Genomic DNA, 21,150 nt, shown 5'->3' with positions numbered 1-21,150 from the left:
GTACTTAGACATAGATGGGGTCTGGACTAAGGAAACTTGCACTATCTGTAACATCTTCTGGCAATATGTGAGAATTCTGGCACACTACGGTGTCACCAAGAGATGGATGTTAAAAAGAATGTCTCTTAGAAGATGTTAATTTCTCAATGTATGAAGTGTCTTTCATGACCATCAAAAAAAAATTTAAATAGCCTACATTTGAAGTAAGTTCAGAAAGTGAGAAAATGAACAGAAGTGTGGTGGAGTGTAACCTACTGCCCAGTCATCAACGGTCACAGGGATAGCACTAACAGAACATGTTTAAAGTCCAGAGACTAAGCTATGGAAAAGCCAAAATTAGGCTAATAAAAATGGGTGTTTGAGAGCTGTTAATAGAACAGTTTTCTGTTAGAAAATATTTCACTACTTGGTAAACAAATAGATAAAATACATAAGCTATCCCACATTAATTCTGTCCAAATATTCCATAACATGTTATTGAAACATTTCACTTTGATTTCAATTAAGTACTTCAGTTCGCCTGTGTTTTGATTTTTACATGGAAGTGTATCTTGTGACAGAATGAAACAGTCAAAACAGTGATTGAAATTAACCCCTTAAATCCTGGTGAAATAGGACTGAATTCTGTTTCAGTATTTTTCAAATAAAAACAGTTATTTGGAAGCTGCATGTCCAGTAGTCTTAATAAAATTAAACTACTTTGCATAACTAAAAGTGTCTGAAAGTTTGTGTTCTCACAATAAAATGCAATTTCGACAACCATCATAGGCATTCCGTGTGCAGGATTTCTCTCCCAACTATGCTTTAATTTAAATAGAATATATGGATTTAAATCAAAACAGGCAGACTCAGAAATATGCTGGATATTACTAAAAGATATAGCTCATTGCATTGGTTTTTTTCTTTTTTACCATCAACCATAGAAAGCTTTATTCCAAGCCTGATCACACTTTCAGTTACAAAACATGTGGCAAAAAATAACAGTTAACACGCAAGATCTGCCATATTTCTACTTGCCTCTCACACTGGATTTTCCACATTGAGGGATGGAGAATAAACTTTTCCCATTTTTAACATAATGAATATACCTAATGGTAGCAAATAAAGGTTTTTATTATTTTTAATTTCATTTCACAAATTTTTTACTCTCCCCAAGCCACCATTTTTTAGTGCAACAATCCAGCACAGTGCTAGTTGCTGAGGTATACATGGTTAAATTAATTTCCCCTTCAACCAAAACCGCAATGTTTTCCCTCCCGCCTTTTTTTTTCCTGTTTTAAAGGTAATGAAAGCCATATATTCACCATTTTACATTTCTAAAAATAATCCCATTCTAGAGTAAAGAATGGTTTTGTGATAGGCTGTAAAAAGCAATAGCCTTATCTTTTATCACCCATAGAACTCCTGCTGTACTTTTTTTTTCTTAAAATATATTTTGTGCAAAATTAAGTTCTGTGTAGGTCTGTACCATAATTTGGAAAAAACTGTGTATAAAATGTACTTAATTTTTAAAAACAATCCCAACATCAAACAACAGAGAAAGAAGAAACAGATCAGATGCAGCTGAAGTTTTCACATGAGAAACTAAATATAGTATGTTCTTAAAGCTCCAGTAATACATTCTTTCAAAAACCAGAATGCACTTTGGTCATTATTAAACGTTAGTACAGAGGCAAATAAAATACAAAATGCTTGTTTGTGTTGCTTTATATATAAAAATATTTTTATACCACATAAGTTTAAGATACATTACTTCAAATCTTTGAAGATTCTGAAGATTAGCAAACATAGTGCAATGTCCAGACACTTGTCACCTAATTACTTGTCATTTTTCAATATGAAGCCACTATTTTAGAAACATAAAATGTAAGAATACTTGTGTCTGGTGATATTAATCCTCCCAAAATAATTTGTAGATGGAAAGTTTGTTCCAGGTAACTTAATTCTGCATGGGTGAACGTCTATTTTTGTCACACTGAAGAACCACGAGTCAATACGACTGGTCCATGTTGGAGGCAGGGATAGAAGGCAGCGGGAGAGGTGGGAAACCCAAGCCTGGGAAACCCCAGGGAATGACCCCTGCTGGGGAGGAATGGGAGGAAAAGAGGTTATTTGAAGACACAAATCTGCTGAATACCAGGCTTCCTGAGCTCTGCTGCTCACCAGAGGAACTTGTTTTCTGTGTTTAACTGCTCTTAAACTTCAATGTGGTATGAATGGCATATACTATAGTGTACAAGAGGAGAGCATCTATCTATCTTATGCTCAGTCATTCATCGCATTCCTTTCACCAGTAAATCTTTCGCTTGTTTAAATATTCAACATATAATATATACTGCTCCATAGTTCACCATAATATATTCCAATCAATATACATTTATATGTATATATATAAAGTTTCTCATTAAAAGTAACAATAAAAAGTGCACATATTGAGCATGCACAGTCAGAGCTGCGCAGAACAGCCCAGTATTTCAAATAAATACAATATTTAATTTTATCAAAATATCATACAGCATGGTAACCATTTACAATTATTGCTCTAATAAAAGTGTTATCAAAGAGCACTTGTTGACTTGTTATATAATACCTTATTAATATCCCAGGATATTTAAACTGCAGCCTATATGAGTTTAGATCCTGGAATTACTCAAAATATCCAAAATTCCCACTTGCTTCTAATAGCAATATAAAGTAATTCTGCTACCTGTCATACTGTATTGTCAGTACTTTATTTTTTGTATATGTCTCACTTTTCTATTGCAACCAAACATCTAGTGATGTTATGCTGTCCTCATAAATGATTGGTGCAAATTAAATATTCTAAGCAATTTTACCACAGTATCAAAAATCAAATTACTTCCATATAGCCTGAGTGTAACTAAAGATGTTCAGCATTGGCTTCAGCTTTAACAACAGATAAAGTAATTTAGTGTAATCAATTTCCAGGACTTGGAGTTCTCAGACACAGTTTTTGACCCTTCCCAAATCTGACCCTTTCCAAAACTAAACAAATAAGTTTGAAAATAAAATATAAAATGTCAACTAAAATGAACATAAAACAGTGAGAAGATGAAATAAATACAAAGATTGCACAAGACAGTCAGATGTAAACACTTCAATTTTCCAAACGACATCCTTGAAGAGGTTGTAGCATCTGAAATACAGATTCAGTGGCTGCTTTGAGGCAGTTTTGTCAACCAATGAGCTTTTCTGTAACACTGTGTTATCTCATCTTCTTTATATATTGTCAAGATTTGATCTTCCAGAGCTGGAAAAGTTAGAGCAGTAAATCAACATTATTTCTCATCTCATCTTTCTGTTTACCAGAACTGCAATACCACCACATTTTTTTTTTCTTATTGCATTTGCTGCATATAATACACAAAATAAATTTTGTATTTGTTTACTTCTAATAGGAAAAAAATGGGTAGACGTAAGCAAATTCAATGGCAACTAAGGGCTTTGTGCTACAAGCATGCCTCATAACCTGAATCTTGAAATAGTTTCCAGAGTTTGTAGTTCAGAGGGGGCCAGAGAGTAGGACCTAACAAGATAGTCCTTCAGCCACGATGAAATGACACTGTGTAAGATTGGTCACGGTAATACTGTATCTACTGTAATACCTTACTGCAGTGCAAGACAAGGATAGCATGCATCTTTCTGCATCCCTTAAAGAGCGAGGAATTCAAGAGCGAAATCAGATCTGGGATATGAAGAAAAGTTACATAAGGTCTTGTACTTATGTGTATGAATGTCTCTATGTCTAAGAATTCTTGATAATTATGTGTCCTAAATGAAGTCAGAAAGCCACAAAAAGGCAGAAAAATGTTAAAAGGGCTGCTTGGACAAATACATCATTACTTTTCTCATATAGCTTAAACTTCCTAACCATTTTCAAACAAAAATATGTTCTAGTTAATACAGTTCAGAATTCATTAGGCTACAATGTATGATCCATCTATTATAACATTCTGAACGCCATGGTGAAAAAAAAGGATGCTTATCAAGTAGTTACCTTTAGATTAAATCCAAGCAAGTCACTGATGACACCAGATACAGCTGACAGGATGACAACTTGGGTGATATTATAAAGCAGTGGATTCATTGTAAGCCCATATAACCTAAAGGGACTGTCCAGTTCCTAGTAATGCAAAACAATGACATCGTTAAAAAGCAAAAATTACACAAACAGGTTTTTGTTCACATATGTATTGAGTGATATTAGATAGTTTAGGAAGTCTTCAAGTCACAGTAGAGTAAAACATTCTCCTATTCTTCTGCATATAAAAACCAAAATGCAAGAAAATACCCATCACATTAACTGACTGTTGACTGATGGTGTCTAAATAACCCTTCAAAAAACTGGAGGCTACCCATCTACCAATTTGCTCATGAAGCCAGGAAGATAGAGAGCTAGTTTTCCCGGCACCAAGGTGCCATCATTTTAGAATTCCTCATAATTTTCCAGAAATCACCTTCAGTGTTAAAAGAGCTGATAGACAACAGAATCACAAAAACCAAGAAAACAAAGATTTTTCCAGTGACAGAAGACTACTATTATGAAAAATTAACAAAAAAGTCTTTCCTAATGCAATTCCTCTCCTTTTCCATTAATTTTGAGAATAATTACTGATGAACATAGCCAGAAAAGGAAGATAAAAGGAAAAAAATACCAATAACCATTTAACTGCCAATATTTTACTTTTTTATTGGAAGGATCAAAAACTTAGCCAAAATTTATCTGCAACAAAACTTGAACAAAGAGGCTATTTCACCGGTTTTCAATTATTAGTGTGTGAATAAAGTCACCCAAAATTTTCTGGCCTAGAAATATGTCAAATAAAGGAAGAAAAAAACAGTTTTAAAATATAATAGTGGATTATATGAAGTATAACAACTATCACTGCTTTGGTCATTTATATTTTCTAGCTTTAAAAATTCACCTTCATTCCTCTCCTGCATTACATTCTGGGGCTTGAACAAGGCCTTCTAAACCCTTTTTTAATAAAGAAGTTCAGAGCTCTGACTCTTCTTTCAAAAGAGGTGAAATAAGAATGAACAACCTTTTCATTTAGATGTAATGTGGTATAAAACTCTGCTGCAAATACAAAAGATAAAAAAGACTTGATTCTGAGAAGTGCAGCAGAGAAATTATTTAAGGAAAAAGTTTTTAGATTTTGGATTCATCTTACTAGTTTGGGGACTAAGAAAATAGTAAGAATATTCAACATAATATAGTCTTCAGTAAAAGCTTAACGATCAAAAACATCCAAAACCAAATTGAAAAAAACAACTCCATTTAGCTACTGGGCATGAAATACATAATTGCGTTGATCACTGACTACCATGAACTCATTTAAAGCTCATACTAGGTGGCTTGGAAATCCCATCTCACTTTTGGGCACATTCTCGCAGTAACTAAGTGATGGCCTGGGTCTGGGATTTGTGCCACAAAAGCCAAGTCCCCTGTTGGAAAGGCCATGTCAGTTGATATGTTTCTGGAAAGAGTAAAACATGAACATGTTTTTGAAAACACTGAGAAAAGTAAGAAAAAGACTGAAGTGAATCAGATCCAAGGGGTGATCAGCATCCTGCCACCAACAGCAGCTACTTCTCACAGCGCACAAACATTTCAACTCATGAGATTCTCTGACTCTCTTGTGCTTTGTCTAGTCTAGTTGTCCAGTCTCTACTTGAATCCAGATAACCTTTCTGCATCCAGTGTCCTTTGACCAACAGCTGCACAAGTCTGCTACCTGACAGTTGCACAAGTCTGCTACCTGATGCACAGAGAATACTTCCTTTCGTTTCTTCCAAAACCAGGTCCTAAAAGCTTTGTGGTCCCTTATTCTTATACCAAGAGATACAGTCAATAACTGACTTAGCCAGGCTCTCCATATCGCTGTACTGTAACTCTCAACTTAAGTTGTTGCTTTGTCAGCTTTGAGTCCTTGCTGACTCAGTCAGTCCTCTCATGGAAAGTGCTGCATACTTTTTTTGCGATAAGGGGACCACACACACTGTTAAAGGTGTGCAGGTGGGGAGAATTACTCAGCTGACTAGAAGAAATACTCCATCGTCCCAGCTTCTAGCCGGCTAGATTAAACAGAGTTTAAGCTTCATTTTAAGAACTGCTCCTTGGCATGCAGGAATCAACGGGGTAAGGGACCAGAATTCAGTGTGTGGTAGAATGAGGCAGCAAGGTCTTAAAGCACCACTATATGCAAGAAACCTCAACTGTTTCTCTTAATAGGCTTGAATTTTCCTGACTGCAGAGGAAAGGTATAATGGCATTGAAAGATATGGTTCAGGTTTACTGTATGATAACCCAGCCATTCCCTCTACTGATGGGGATCTCTGCACATGGAATCAGTATCAGTTGTGCTATACCCAAACATGGTGGGAGGGGTGTGTGGATTGAAGGAAATTTATCTGAGGGGAAGGAAAACACTTTTACATTTGCCAGTCATTCCTGGGGAACTGTTCTACATGACCACTCTATCTTGGACTAAATGAAGAAGTTGATGCCCTGAAGGAGAGATCAAAACACTGTTGCTACCTTACTTCTGAACCCAAGAATAACAAATCGGCAGCATCTCTAAGAACTTTACCATAACAGCAAAATATATAATAAGATCCAAATGCTGAAAGCTGAAGCTAGACAAATCTAATTTTAAAACAGTTTACACAACTGCAGAAGTGATTAAGCACTAAAACACCATGCCAAGAGAAGTGGGGAGGCAAGTCATTAATTTGTTTTTTGCAGTGTCAAGACTGGCTTCCTCTTTGAAATGCCACTTTAGTCAATTTTAAGTTTTATACTGTTAATTTTAATGTAAAAACGCATAAGGAATACTACATGTATTTAATTTTATTTGTTCATAAAAGCCAAACCTAAAATAAAAAAAGTTTTTCAAGTGTTAAATTTATCACTCTTATTTGGCATTCAGGTAACCTTTAAGTAAATTTTGGATTAGAGAAGTGTTTAGTCTGAAGGACAATGAGACATTTCTGGAGCAAGAATTAAGCTCCCAGACAACTGAAAGAACAAAACAGCTTGCTTCCCAAATTATGACAGATCTGTGAGTTTGAAAGAACAGAACTCCTCAGCAAATGCAATTTAGAATCAAATGTGTCTTCCAAAGAACCTCAACCACTGCTTTGTTAATAATAACAATAACAAGTTTAAAAAAAAGCCCTGAGTATGTACATGCTCTAGCTCCAGATAAGTGAAAGTAAGATGACTTTTCCTCTGCAGAATTCTAGAAACTGGAAGTAAAAAAAAAAAAAAAAAATTCATGTTCTCTCACCATGAAGAAACATCTTCTACCCTCCAAATATAGTTAGCTGGCAAACATGATAATATTGCATAAGCAAAAAACTTTTCTACTCATCAGCAAAATTCCATGCAAAAAAAAATTTTGCCAAATAGTTCAAGGGCACAGCTAACAAATATTTGAATTACATTAAATGAAATCCGTATCTTTAATTCACTTATAAATGGGCCTATGTAACAATTGCTCTCTGTCTTCCAAAAAGATTCTTCTATGACAGTAAGTAAAGAAGACATCAAGTATAATCCAGTTTTAATTTGAAATGCTAACCACTGACAGTTTTTAAGAGGAATTATTTTTGTGGAAGAATACAAATCCTCCAGCAGCTTATTACTAGAAACAGATATCGACACTCAAAACAGACAACAAAATTGCATCATTTATTTCCCAAGGGTTCATCATCCTGTCCATCCCGAAGTGCCTTCTCTCACATTGCTCATACACTGTTAAAGAATAAAACTCACTGTACAGAATAATAATTTGTAATAATTGTAATAATGATAGCAACATAACAGACCGTAGTATATGAACAAGTAGCACTGCTGTGAAAGAGTTACACAGCAGATTTAAACCAGAGCATACCGTACTGCCTGCAGAAGTAGCACAAGTGACTCATTAAGCAATCTATTCTACTTCTTAGTTATATATAATACGGTAATACTATTTTAATTCTTACCTTCAGTAACTTAGTAGCAAGTTTTAAAACATTGTTCACTAGTGTCAGTTCCTCCTTCTTATTAGGCTTTTTCTCCATTTTCAAGTACAAGTTTATCTGATTTAAAAAAAATACAAGTGTCAGAACTTATTCAGAATTTAAAGGAATTAATTTGGAAATACTTAATAATAAAATGAAGGGATTGTTCAGCAGCTGTATGATAGAACAGCAATAACATGTCTGCAAGCAAGCAAATTTTTTGCTTCCTTTTTAATGTTTAAGAACAAACACTGGCTCAGTACCACAAGAAAATACAGTGGTTTATGATAAAATATATTTGACACTATTATAGCAACAACTTCAAAGTTTAGTGTAATCTACAAATTAGGCAAGAAAAAACACTACATATGTAAGGTTTGCATAATTGTTTTTTCCTCCTTCAATAATTGCCTGAGGTTTGTCAATTCCATTTCCAGGTTTTTATATTAGTACGCAGACCTTAAAATGCTTAAAATCCCCCAAAGTTATTGAATAGACTGAAATGCCAAAACATAATTCTGCTGAAGTGTAATTTCTTTTAAAAGATTTTAGGATAACTGAGTACTTCATGAGCACCTTGAGTGCAGGGGAAAAAAAAAAAAATAAAAAAAAAAAAATCAATCTTTCCAGTGCCCTGAAATATTTGAAAAATTATTAAACTCTTCATTGCTGTAGAAGAACAGTACATTGATCATTTAAACACTTCCATGATTCAGACTTTTTTAGGTCATTGTTTCTGAGAAAGTTTAGTTAAGAGTACAAATTAGCTCTCTTTTGGCCTTCTAGCAATTTTGAAACATCAGCTTTCATTCTCAAATGACCTCTCTTTGATATCCTAGACCAGGCAAAGGTTAGTTTTTCTTTTTTATTGCATAACAAAAGCAAATCAAAGGAAAAGATCTTGAAAGCTGTGAACTTTATTTTAGGATGATGACCTTCAACAAAATAAAAAATGAACAGTTTACCAATATGCTGAGGTAGTCCTTCAGATGACAGAGACTCTTACCAAGCTACAGAAGCAAAGTTGCAGAAAGGAAGTGATGCTATATGATGCTATGATATATTTAACCACCTTGTTGCAAGGTGATTATTGAAATAAGGGCCACAGACATCTAAACAAAGTAACTGAATATTATCAGAGCTCCCTAAAAAGGTCACTGTAAGTCTCCTATACAAGTTAAAAATCAAAAACTATGCCTAATATATTCCAAGGCATATTAAGCTCCTAAACTATCTATTTCATTTTAAAGTAAATTATGCTTTTAGAGGCAAAGAGATTCCAGTCTTTAAATATAATACTACCGATTTCAAATATAAACAGGAACAAACTAAGAATAAAGGCTCTGCTTAGCAACTCTGAAAAAATGGTAGGTAATAAACCCTAGGAAGGTTCAAATCTCTTTTAACAGTTACTATGATTTCATTAATTTATGAAAAAAAAAATCAACATTCAATAACAAAACTTTTAATCAGGAGGGAAGTTTGAATGTGTATATGTACAGCCATCTACCATAACTATTCTGAGACTTGAAACTGGCAAGAGGACAACTTTGATCAGACCATACGTCATATTTTACTCAACAAGGAACCACTGAGGCACTTAATTTACAAGACCAATTAAAACACTTTCAGAAGGACTTGAAAAATTACAGGCAAACAGCATACAGCCAAAAAATCCCTTGATGTAAAATGATTGACCTTTTAAGTTTCCCATCGTGACTCCTAATCATGAAATTCATAGGTTGAATATAAAGCACACAGAAGTGGCTGAAACTTTGCTGACAAAGTAGAATTTGCAATTTCATCTTATCCGTGAAGCATTTACATTTAATTTGGGGGTTGAGGCTTGTTTGTCCTTTTGGGTTTTTTTGTTGCAGTTTTTTGTTTGTTTATTTTAAAGCTTCATTCTCTTTTTAGTAAGCCTAGTAACACTAGTGTGTGATTTTCAAGGCCACCACTTCAGATGTGCTTTTTTTAGATCAAGTGAGTGTCAGTCAATTGTTTGGGCTTGACCTCTCATGAAAGGCCAAAATGTCAGACTTTCATGAGTCTGTGTGAAGAACACTGTAAATATGCTGTGGTATCTAGCTAGTATGTGAAACCAGTCCAAAATGAGTTCTACTCAGGGTGACGTGTATCCTTTTTATTTTCTGAGAAACAATTGTGAATTCTATTTTGGTTTTCATTTCATAAAGCTCTCAGGCGTTTTGGAGGAAAATGACTTACAACAGGATAAGCTGCATTCAATATAAATCTAAGTGTTTGATGACATAACACTTTCTGATTTTTTTTTTTTTCCTCCAAAGTTCTGGGGACATAGAGAGAGTGCTTCTTTCAATGTCCATGCTGGCTTAAAATGTTCAAACACTGATTCTCATAAAGAGCATAGCATAGAAGCCTATGAAAGCAAAACAAAGGCTTGAAATTCTTTGTCTCTCTCTTGCTCTGCTCTCTGCATTTTTTTCCAATCCTTACCCCAAACATTTCCCTCTGTTTTCATTCTAGAAACAGAGGACATAAACTTCACTGGGACATTAGGCTATTCGTACTCCAAGGATCAACAGAACAATGCAAAGCTCTCCAGACTCAGGAACTCTGAGAGGTTTCACACTGGTGCAAAACACGGCATTCAGTACAAGATAAATAGGCAGTCTGTCTTCTCAGTGTCTAGCCTCATCATCTTTAGTAAAGACAGAATGAATTCTCATTGAGCAAAATATGTAAGCAGTCATTTATACCATCTGTCATAAGCTTTACATCCTGACTTTGGGAGAACTCAGTTTGGAAGATTTTATTCTCCAACTTGAACACATTTCCTGTAGGAAACCTGTGAAGATTTCTTGAACTGCCTATTTGCCTTGTCCTGAATGCTGTGTTTTGCACCAGTGTAAAACCTCTCCGAGCAGAAAGAGGTTGGTTCTTACCTAACACTAACTGAACATGCTCAGAAAACTATCAGCAGTGCCAGGCAGAGCAGAGAGGGAAGTCTGCAGTAAAAATGCCGACTAGAACATTCCTGAGAAGAAAAGTACGTAGACCCAAAGCCAACCTTGACAGATGACTGAAAGAAAAAGTTTCCAAGGAGTCTAGAGGAGACTATATGTAACCCACACAACCCAGCAGTCAAAATTATTGGGCTGGAAACAGTGACCCACTTTGTAGAGGGTAAGTTTGTTTTCAAATCTTTTACTCTCCCATCCAACACTTTGAGAGTTTGGGTTTCTTTTTCCTATTTAAAAGCTACTTTTTATGTTTGTGTTCTGTTAGGTCTCAAATTATATCAAATGACATATACTGGTATCTCTAAGCCCACTCACTTAAAGAGAAATTGGGATATGGCCATCTCTGTTTAAAAGTTATATAGAACACTAAGTCACACACTTCTCACAGAAATTGAACTTCGGGTTGTAAAGTGTTGTTTCACTACACCATAATTAACTCCCTAATCCAGGCTATTTTAATACATCTAAAACGTACGCCTGGAGACCTACAAGATGAATGACTTGTTTAGATATAAAAGTACAGGTCTACACAAATTCTCACCTGCTCAGTAAGTAATATTGAGGTATTGCTGTACTTTTTACTGGTTTCAGATCCAAGAGTAACAAATCTTAAGAGAAAAAGAGTTAGTGAAATGCACCAAATTACAAGTTCCCAATTGTAGTGACAATCAAGGAAGATCTCATGCATGTGAAGCAGCTGAAAACAAAAGAGAAAAAAGAATTTAATTCAAAGTAGTAATTATATTACAACATAAGAAAATAATTACATATCTCCCCAACTCCAATAAAAATTTCCCAGTAATAAGTATATGGATTGTTAAAAGATTTTTGAATCATAATTTAAAATCAACATTGTGTCAAAGATATGAGGTTTCATAAAAGATACGTTATAAAAGGCTCAATCAGAATTAAGACACATCTTTTTTTCATATCTCTAAAGCAAGAGAAAAAAAAATATACACTCTAAGACAATTTTAAACTCGTGTTCAAACTTGCAAAAACACTATATGGGATAAAAAACAAAATATACCCTCAAATGTACTGAATTATATAGAGAATTGAATCCAGGCAGAGTTACTGCTAAATTATATTCTTATTAAAATATTTACAGTTAGCTACCAGGAAAACACATTAGCGTTAACTAGGGAAGAAAGTGGGGAAAAAAAAATACAACCAGAAGCCATTCAGAAGCTTCCCCGTGTTCTGAAACAGAAGCTCAAGGAAAAATCTTAAGCAGTAAAAATTCTTTAAACATAGATTTGCTTAGTAAAAGATATTCCACCAGAGGGCAGGCTAATATAGCCAACAATCTTGTTTCTCACAAAAATCATCAACAAAGGTCAATCTCAACTGTCTTTGCAAAAGTGTGTTTTGATGCAAAATGTTGGGGGGCGGGGGGAGGGAAGCAGCTGTCTTCCAAAATCCACAATGGAAAATGAAAGAGGACACAGATTTAAAAAATAATAGTAATATCATGTTAGGAATTATGCTATCAATAAGTTTCTTTAGCTCTTAGAGAGTAATATTCTAAAGTAGATAAAATTAACAATACAAAAATGGAGCTTAATCTTATGAAAAGCTGTAACAGCTGCTACTGAATTTTCACTGTGGTCTTTTAACTTAATAGGAATCACCATGCAAAAGGCACTCAAAATTATTTTTAAAACTATTTAAGTCATGGCTGTTACTATACAAGGAAGATTTCCTCACCTGTGCACAACAGATAAACACAACTGAGATAGTCAGTAGGAAGGCAGATGAAACTATTACATCAACTGAGCGTTGAGGACCTCGACGCTGAAAATAAAGAATATACATATATGTGAAAACCTACCCAATCGGTGTTGATATTTAGCATATCCAGTTAGATTCACACCTTGAACCTATGTTTCATCATGGCTTACAATCTGGCAATCTAAGTTCCAAACACCATATTGGATTCTAATAATATCACTATATTTGAATACTCCTAAAGGCATGGGAGATTAAATCAGATGCAAGCATTTAAAGATAACTATGAGAAAAGAAAATGTTCACCACTTCTTCAGTCAGCTCCTTCATGACGTGAAGAAACTTTCATTTAGGCAGCATTCCCTGACATAACAAATTCAATATGGTACTCAGCTTTAACCCCAAGAATGAAACCAGTGCTAAAAAAAGATTTTTGGACATCAGATCACCACAGGATATCAAGATATAATTTCACATGGTTGGTACTTTCCATTACTTGCATCGTTTCGACACACAAAAATTGTAGCTGTAAATCACTGTCCCATTGTGGTAGGTGCAATAACACAATTCTCTCCCCCAGTACAAGGCAGAAAACTGGGAAACAAACACACTTGTCTTGAAAGGTGCAAACTCACTGTTTTCAACCATTTTTTTCTTGCTTACTGGTACAATTAAATGTTTCTACCCACTGAGCTTTTTCCTTGCTTGTTTTTTTTTTTAATTAAAGAATTAAACATCCTGTGCTGCATTGAAACATGTACAAGTTATAACAGACATTTATTTCTCAATTTTGTTCTCCAGACATGCTACTAGTTGTATAAACATGAGAAGAATGGGCGATGTACATATGCAAGATATAACCTTGGAACATGGAGAAAGAGATAGAAAGAAATAATTTTTTTTCAGTAAAAAAAAGTGTAAGTGCAAATTACTACTGCAGGTATGCATGCACTACTTCTATACTGAGCCAGACTGTTTTGCCTGTGCAAGACTTAACACGTGTGTATACCCCAGCTCACATCTTCACAGGTGGACACATATATAGACAGGTAATATGCAAGTGTATTTTGGACAAATACTATGCCCGTATATGCCAGCAGCACCACTGCAAGAAGGCAGGCTTGCTCCCTAGCTGCTTGTCTCCATTCCTTTCCCTGTGCTAGCACAGGCATTACAGAGCTGCCCAGTGAACCAAGTAAAGCAACGATGGAGGTGAAAATTACTGTTCTTGACTGGTTATTTTTCAGTTGGGTCAGTTCCCTATGCACCTGCCTCTGACCACTGTTTGATTGCTTTTTTCTTAGCCACATAATTATACAAATGTTTCTGGTAGCATAAGAAAAGATGGAATACATAGATGTGGTTTTGAGGAAAGAAGGCAAGACACTCTCTCCACAACAATGCTATCATATACGGTCTTTAAAGCATCAAAACTACATTCTATTGCCCAAGTGATGTTATCCTCCTCTCCTCCCACCCAGCAACACGTTACAGACTACAAAGAAAAAGATACAAGTCTCAAATGTAAAGTTTAACAGGTACCACTTTTTTATAACCTCCCCAAGAGATACTTCCGTAACACACGGGGTGTTGTAAATGAATCGCCTCAATTCCTCTTAAAATGATGCATCTTTCAAATTTAAGATTGTGCTTTACATTAAAAATTTCACTTGCTTATAGTTCCTGCTTTCCACACTCTGCAGTCTCCACACCATAACTTCTCCATATTTTCATAATCCTTTACCTACTTCTAAAAACTATTGATAGCACATTTCATCTAACGTTCTTAATTACTGTTGGAAAGCAGCATAGGCGCAAATAAGGGGGATTACCACCACTAGCAAGAGCTTGTCAGTCGCCGTGCACCAAAAAAATGGTTCTATAGAAACCAAATAGGGAAAAACCTAGCTTCATCTGAGTTGAATTACCTAATGCAGAGAGAAAAATGGAAAAAAACTTGGGGGGGGGGGGGGGGGCAGGACGGACGACAAACAATCAACCCGGAGTTAGATAACATGGATCCTTTCACAAAGAATGACCAAAATGCTCTGGCTTGAAAAGATCATTAGAGAGATACAAGGAGATTACTCAAATATGAGCTGAACATAAAATAGAGGGATCAGAATGTCTTACAGATAATACTTGGGCGTAATTTCTAGCTTCACCTGGCACATATACACTCACAGCACAAATATGCACATAACTGTCTTGCTTCATAAATTCCTTCTGTGTTAATGACACTAGTTGGTGGGAATCTTACAATAAGGTATTGTCTGGATTATACTACAAGTGGTCATTTTTACCCAACATATTCACCCGAGAGACTTTTCTGCTAGCATTAATAAGACAAAACTCCAACTCTGAACACACTCACACTTTACTCCAAGGTAAAGACTAGACATTTACTTTCTCGCACTCTAGCTGCTGGCAGACACTGCTGGCCCAAAGTTACTAAAATGAAATGTATGGGGCACGTGCACCAATAGGGGTAAGTGCATAGGAAGAAAAATTCAGACTAGAATACCAACCTTCCATTAACGGCATGAAATACTTTATATTACAGTGGTGGCAAAAATATACATTATTTTACCTTTAGATAGGACCTGAGAGAAAGCCACATTTTTATATTCTGTACTTTCTTCAATCGGAAGTGAGGAACCTCCGATTTTCTTGCCCTTCTGGCAGATGTTAGATGACCAAAAAGTTTGGCAAAAAGCAGCCTCTGCAGAGAAGAAAAAAAATTACTTTAACTGTTAACTGATTTTCAAGGGCACTAAAAAGAAAATGGAGAAGAGGCTTCAATTAATATGTCAAAGTAACATACAATGTATCAGTGTAAATTAAAATACATTAATATAGTGCAGAAATAAGAATAGAATGTTACTAAAAAGAGGAGATACACTAAAAAGTTTTAAAAGTCTTCATATTCTAATGATAAACAAAATTTAGCTACACTTTTAGTTCCTTTCTTCAAATTTCAGACAACAGATCTGCTATGCTCTTAAAATTTGGGAGAAAAATCAAACCTGCCAGTCATTTGCATTAGAGAGTGCCTGTATCACAGAAGTTCCTTCCAAGAGAAATGATTATTAGAAACAGGTTAATTCTGTTCTACTGTGTTAAATCACATATTTTGGCTACAATTTGAGAAAAGAAAGTATAAACATTTTTCTTTTGTGGACCAGTAGGTATCTCTACTCTGCAGCTAGTAAGGGATATTGATACTCTCTTAGAAGTTTAAACTGCAATAACAAGAAATAAATTAATAGATGTATTACTTCAGATAGCAGCTCTCACGGTCTCCAGCTGTGGGACTGACCTACCAGCAAAGCAAGCAGAGCTCTTGACTAGGGTCTGGACTGAACTGTTTTGAATTAAACTGAAGATTTTGAATGAAACACACTGGTAGAACAAACTGGAAATTATATAGAGGTTTTTTTATTGAAACTCCTTCTCATTGGGGAAAACTGAGACAAACTGGGACATGATTAAGAGCTGGATTAATGCACTGAGCCAGAAATCTGAAATAAAGGATTAAAAGGTTTTCCCTCAAAAATGTTCTCCAGGAAATAAGGTCTAGCTACAGACACTTCAGCCCATTGCAACTGAGTCATCTCCCAAACTGTAAGCCCACTGAAGTATTTGTCATCACTGATCTATGAATCACAGTGCGCTGAAGAAAACAAGTTTAAAATATCCACAAAGTCAAAAAAATGCAAACATTAAACCTGTTTTACTTTTGATGAAGCCTCTTGGATTGCTGTTCATACCTGTTTGTATGTCCTCTCTGCTACACATAGCAGAAAAAAGAAAATCCACACTAGAGACACACGGACCACAAAACTTATAATAACCATTGAGAGAACAAGAATGTCTCCATTTGATCCAAATGCAGTCATACAAAGTTCAGTGGCAGAATGTGCAGCCAGTTGTTCCAAATCTTTAGCTTGGGAAAGTCGAAAGACGAATGGCATTAAACCCAAGATTAAAGATATGACATTTCCAAAAATTTGATAACCAATTCCTGGTATATAGCTGTTCACCTAAAACCAAAAGAAAACAAGGTATATTTTTAACTTTGGAATTGACTTTGGAATTAATTTGGAATTTCCATAACTAAGTTTTTAATGTTACTGCCTTACTACCACAAAGAACACTTTATAACCTGGTAAGTTATATGAAACCTTCAACCAAGCATCTTCACAGTTTACTATTAAGAAAAAGGAAGCCCTCAAAGAGCGCTTAATGCACAGGAACCAAATATGACAAATCATTTAAGAACCCAACAACATAACATTGCAGTTAAAAGACTCCAGTGCATATTCTTGTATTAAAAATTCATTCAATACTGAATTAGCAAAGTGTACCAGTCAGGCTGTGTTGCTTACATCCTGTATGATGCTCCTATTTATGTTTTAGTTTTAGGTTGTATGTTTTTTAAAGGAATCAAAGTGTTCACAGTGCAGACAGGACTGGAGTTCTTTTGTGCTGGCTTTCACTTTGTTACGTTTACTTCTGCTGTGGATTGCACCCAAAACTGTATCATCTCTGAATCAGGTACAGAGATCTGAACTAAATTTGCGAATACACTGCTTTTTAACAAGTTGGAGATGGTAAGTATCAACTTGTCAGAATCAGTGATAGTTTTATTAAGCTATGCTAGGATCTTATGTTCAACTCTACAAAATGGCTACATTGTCTATATTGAAAAAGAGTATGACATCAATTAAATACTTTTCCCACTGTTTCTTAAAAAGCAGTACTAGGAAAAAGAAGGGAAGACTAACGAGACATCCCACTCCTCCTCTTAGATGTTTGTTTCCTAAAGAGGAAAGCTTTCTTTTCCAATCTTAACTTTAGTATGCAAATACCCAGATTTGTATATTCCTAACCCAACATATTAGTTGTCCATCAGAATCAGAGAGATAAATAAGAATATTCACAGCATATAACACTTTGAAACAATAAAACAGAGGTTAGCAAGCACCTAACAATGCAAACACATTTTATTGTGTCAACCCTTAAGATTTGGTATCTATTATCTGTTAGTAGTAAGAAAATCAGAGTGAGGTAAGCTGTGGAACAATAATAGATACTTGTCAGTAACAGACACTTAAAAAAAAAAAAAAAAGAAAAAAAACCAACATAAACCAAGCTTATTTTTGGTAGTGCTTAGACTTCTAAATACAGTATTTGCATAAAGTAAAAAGAATACTCACTCTGTTCATTATCATACCACTGATTTCAAGCACAGACATATCTGCTTTCTTGCAGTCATTACCCTCCCATACAATTGCACTTATTTTTTCTAGTCCTGGATTCAAACTGTGGATCCAAGGTAAATGACTCTGGGGAAGGCAAAGAATATATTCCATCAGAGATAAAAATCTGTTGTTGTGTCACTATGCCTTTGTCAGCAATATGCTGGCAAAAAAACCACTTTAGACTGACACAAATATTGTTATATAGCGTTTACTTCTACTATATGTTACTGTATGTTAACCACATTCCTCAATATCACCCACTTCTTTTCCAAGAAATAGCTGTGAGTACAGAGATCTCTCCTTCCCCATACTTCATTTTCTAATAGCGTTGAGTTATTGTGGTTGAGGATTAATTGGCTTCTATTTGGCTCAAACATGTCAAAGAAGAGAGAGGTATGAAAATAAAGGTCTATTTGTAAGCCATCTTTAATTTTGCCACATGTTTAATGGAATATTTTATTTCTCTGATTATTGTTTTTTCCCCTAACATTCTGAAAAGTACTTTTCTCAGGTTGAGCCTAAGGCCAACAATTTTTTTTTTATTTGCTTTTAATGATATTTGTGTACTTACAATCCTTGTTATGGATAAAGGCCCCCCTATGCTAACTGTATCTGGCAAGACTCAGAGAAAGTGGTAGAATTCTAATCAATACATGCCGCTCCAAGAGCCAAGCAATCCCAGTCTAACATACTGAATGCACTTATGGCTGAGGAACCTTTATGCTAAACAGAGAGCCAAGTGAGAACTGAAGAATCTGGAAAAATATTGAGGCAACAAGTTCTGCTGTGGCCATTTCTTGACTTCCCTCAGCCCCGTCTCACTCCTCTCCCATTCGGGTGATTAAAATTGCTCTCAACTCCGCCTGGTCACCTACCTAGCACTATATGCATCAAACTACTGGAAGTGGTGGTGCTGGAGGGAGGGCAGGGGGAGAGGCGTGATATTATTTTTTAAATTTAATTTATTATTGATTAAAAGTAAAGCTTTTTATTTTATAACTTGCTTTATCAGTATTTATCTGAAATCTTTGTATTCTGCTAAGTACTCAATTATCTCCCCCCTTTTTTTTTTTCCACTGGATGAAAAAGTTTGGTTTATGTTATTAAAACAAGGCAAATATTAGTTGCAAGACTTCTTTAATCACAGATTTCCAAGGTCTCCCTGTAGAGGGAGCATCAACACCAGAAGCTGAAACTCAAAAATCCACAATCTACAATCAAACAGAAAAACACTCAACTGCAGAAAAACAAAGTCAATCCATATACTGCAATTCAACTCCCTATTGTAAGGCTTCCGGTTTAGTATTTATATAGAATGTAAGCAAGAAGAACTAAAAATAAACAAAAAAAGCAAAGACTGAATGAAATACAAATTGCTATCTCTTTTGGGGTTTGGAGGGTGGGCAGGGGGTTAAAAATCAACAAATACATCATTTTCAATTCTGGCTATGAGTGAAAAGCCTGTCATTTGAAATTCTTTTCCTTAGCTAGCATTAACACCACCTCTTGCATGGCATTCCTTAGTACTGATGATGCACTACCAACACATATGACATGTTTACCCAGAAGAATGTTTCACATTCTCTCCATCTCTTTACTTAAGTGGTTCAAATTAGCAATGCAATTTAAAGATAAGACTTGTATTACAAATATAACTGGCACTGTGACATCTGAATGGATTTTAACAAATGAAGACTAATGCTTGATTGTTAATGACCAAGTATTAAAAATGGATTCTGTCCAACATTAACCCAAGGCAGGCTGCAACTGAAGTGTTGTCCAACAAACCCTAAAATTTTCAGAAATGACTGCCTATATGTTGCTACAGAATAGCATTAAAGAAGGGAAATGAAATTATTAGCTTTAAGGTAAAACTAGAAATATTATATCTAAATAGAATTTAGACATGTAATACATATGTAACACCACATATATATACATTACATATACATATCGAAAATATTAGATACTATGTATGTTATCTTTGTTTGCTTTTTCATATATACATTTATATATAAGCAAACAGAAAGATGCCTGATATGCGCTCACAAAAAAAGTAATTCCACTAGAGGAAAATACCAAACAAACAAAAACAACCCCCAAAACACAACACACACACCCCTCCCCCCAAACCATCTACCACAGAGGAAACTTAAATCAACCAGTACTTGTTCTGAACTAGAGCTAAGATTCAAACACTCAAATATTCTGTAGGCTACTTCAGTATATTGTCATATCCTCTTCATTTGACAAATTAATGACTGAGTAGCAGAAATCAAATTTTCCTTGTTTTAATTCTATCAGATCACTCTGGCTTTGTTACTTCCATTTAATATAGAGTTCTTTCTCCCAGGCCTCCTGACATATGATAAAGCTGATAACACTGAACTTGTGTGTAGTGTAAAAAAATCAAAATTTGTGGATACCAACCTGATGAAATGGGTCATCTCTGTATTCTTTCTTCACACATGGATTCACTTGAGGGCTTTCTACATCTGTCTCACTGGTACAGGAAGAGTGGCACTCTGCACAGTGTAAGAGGTCCTCCCACAGCACATCTTCGGTTTCCGATTCTGGCCTTGCACTCTCAGAATCTTGTCTGGAGCTTGAACACCGAGAACTGCAGCTAGTACCCGATTTAGGTGTATCCTGAAATTAAAATATGCATTGGAATTAATGCAGCTTTTTTATTCTACACTGTTTCCTGACAGAACAGTCAAAGTTCAAATTAGTGAATCCACATCTATCTGGTTTTTATGTTCCAATCCATCATCTTTCTTATCAGAAAGAATTACGTGTTTATTGAAGGACTGTCTAAGAGGTTGCACATTTTTAGATGCTGTACAAACAAGCAACAGTCCGTGGTCCCTGCTTTGTTGGGGAGGGGGTCACATAATGAAGAATCAAATCATATTAACTATTAAAAGGAAATAATTAATTTACAGATTTTTAGAACTCATTAATTTAGACTTTAACAGCAATTATCAAGCCACAGACTCCAACTATGTCTCAAACTTCTGATTTTATAAGCTATAAATTAAGCCTCTTAAAACACTTCACAGCTTCATTATTTTAGTGAAAACGTGAAAGACAAGTGAGGCTTAAAGCCATATACATTGGAC

At 35.2% G+C, this 21,150-nt stretch overlaps 1 protein-coding gene across 4 annotated transcripts in view; it reads right to left on the bottom strand.

The window, feature by feature from the left end:
- Positions 1-891: 891 nt before the first annotated feature.
- PHTF2 (putative homeodomain transcription factor 2) overlaps positions 892-21,150 on the bottom strand; it is a 71,734-nt gene continuing 51,475 nt past the window's right edge. For all 4 annotated transcript variants that reach the window (XM_052789603.1, XM_052789606.1, XM_052789605.1 and 1 more), the window contains 9 exons: positions 20,459-20,677; positions 17,984-18,112; positions 16,535-16,807; positions 15,355-15,486; positions 12,744-12,830; positions 11,575-11,730; positions 8,014-8,109; positions 4,019-4,144; positions 892-3,271 (listed from right to left, as the gene is read on the bottom strand). In XM_052789603.1, the coding sequence (XP_052645563.1) occupies positions 3,251-3,271; positions 4,019-4,144; positions 8,014-8,109; positions 11,575-11,730; positions 12,744-12,830; positions 15,355-15,486; positions 16,535-16,807; positions 17,984-18,112; positions 20,459-20,677 (1,239 nt within the window). In that variant the 3' untranslated portion in view covers positions 892-3,250. The remainder of the gene's footprint in view (positions 3,272-4,018; positions 4,145-8,013; positions 8,110-11,574; positions 11,731-12,743; positions 12,831-15,354; positions 15,487-16,534; positions 16,808-17,983; positions 18,113-20,458; positions 20,678-21,150) is intronic.

Source organism: Harpia harpyja, chromosome 6 (genome assembly GCF_026419915.1).
Source record: "Harpia harpyja isolate bHarHar1 chromosome 6, bHarHar1 primary haplotype, whole genome shotgun sequence".
Classification (NCBI taxonomy): Eukaryota; Metazoa; Chordata; class Aves; order Accipitriformes; family Accipitridae; genus Harpia; species Harpia harpyja.
Note: the sequence above shows the minus strand (reverse complement) of the source record. Positions and strands in the feature narration are given on the sequence as shown.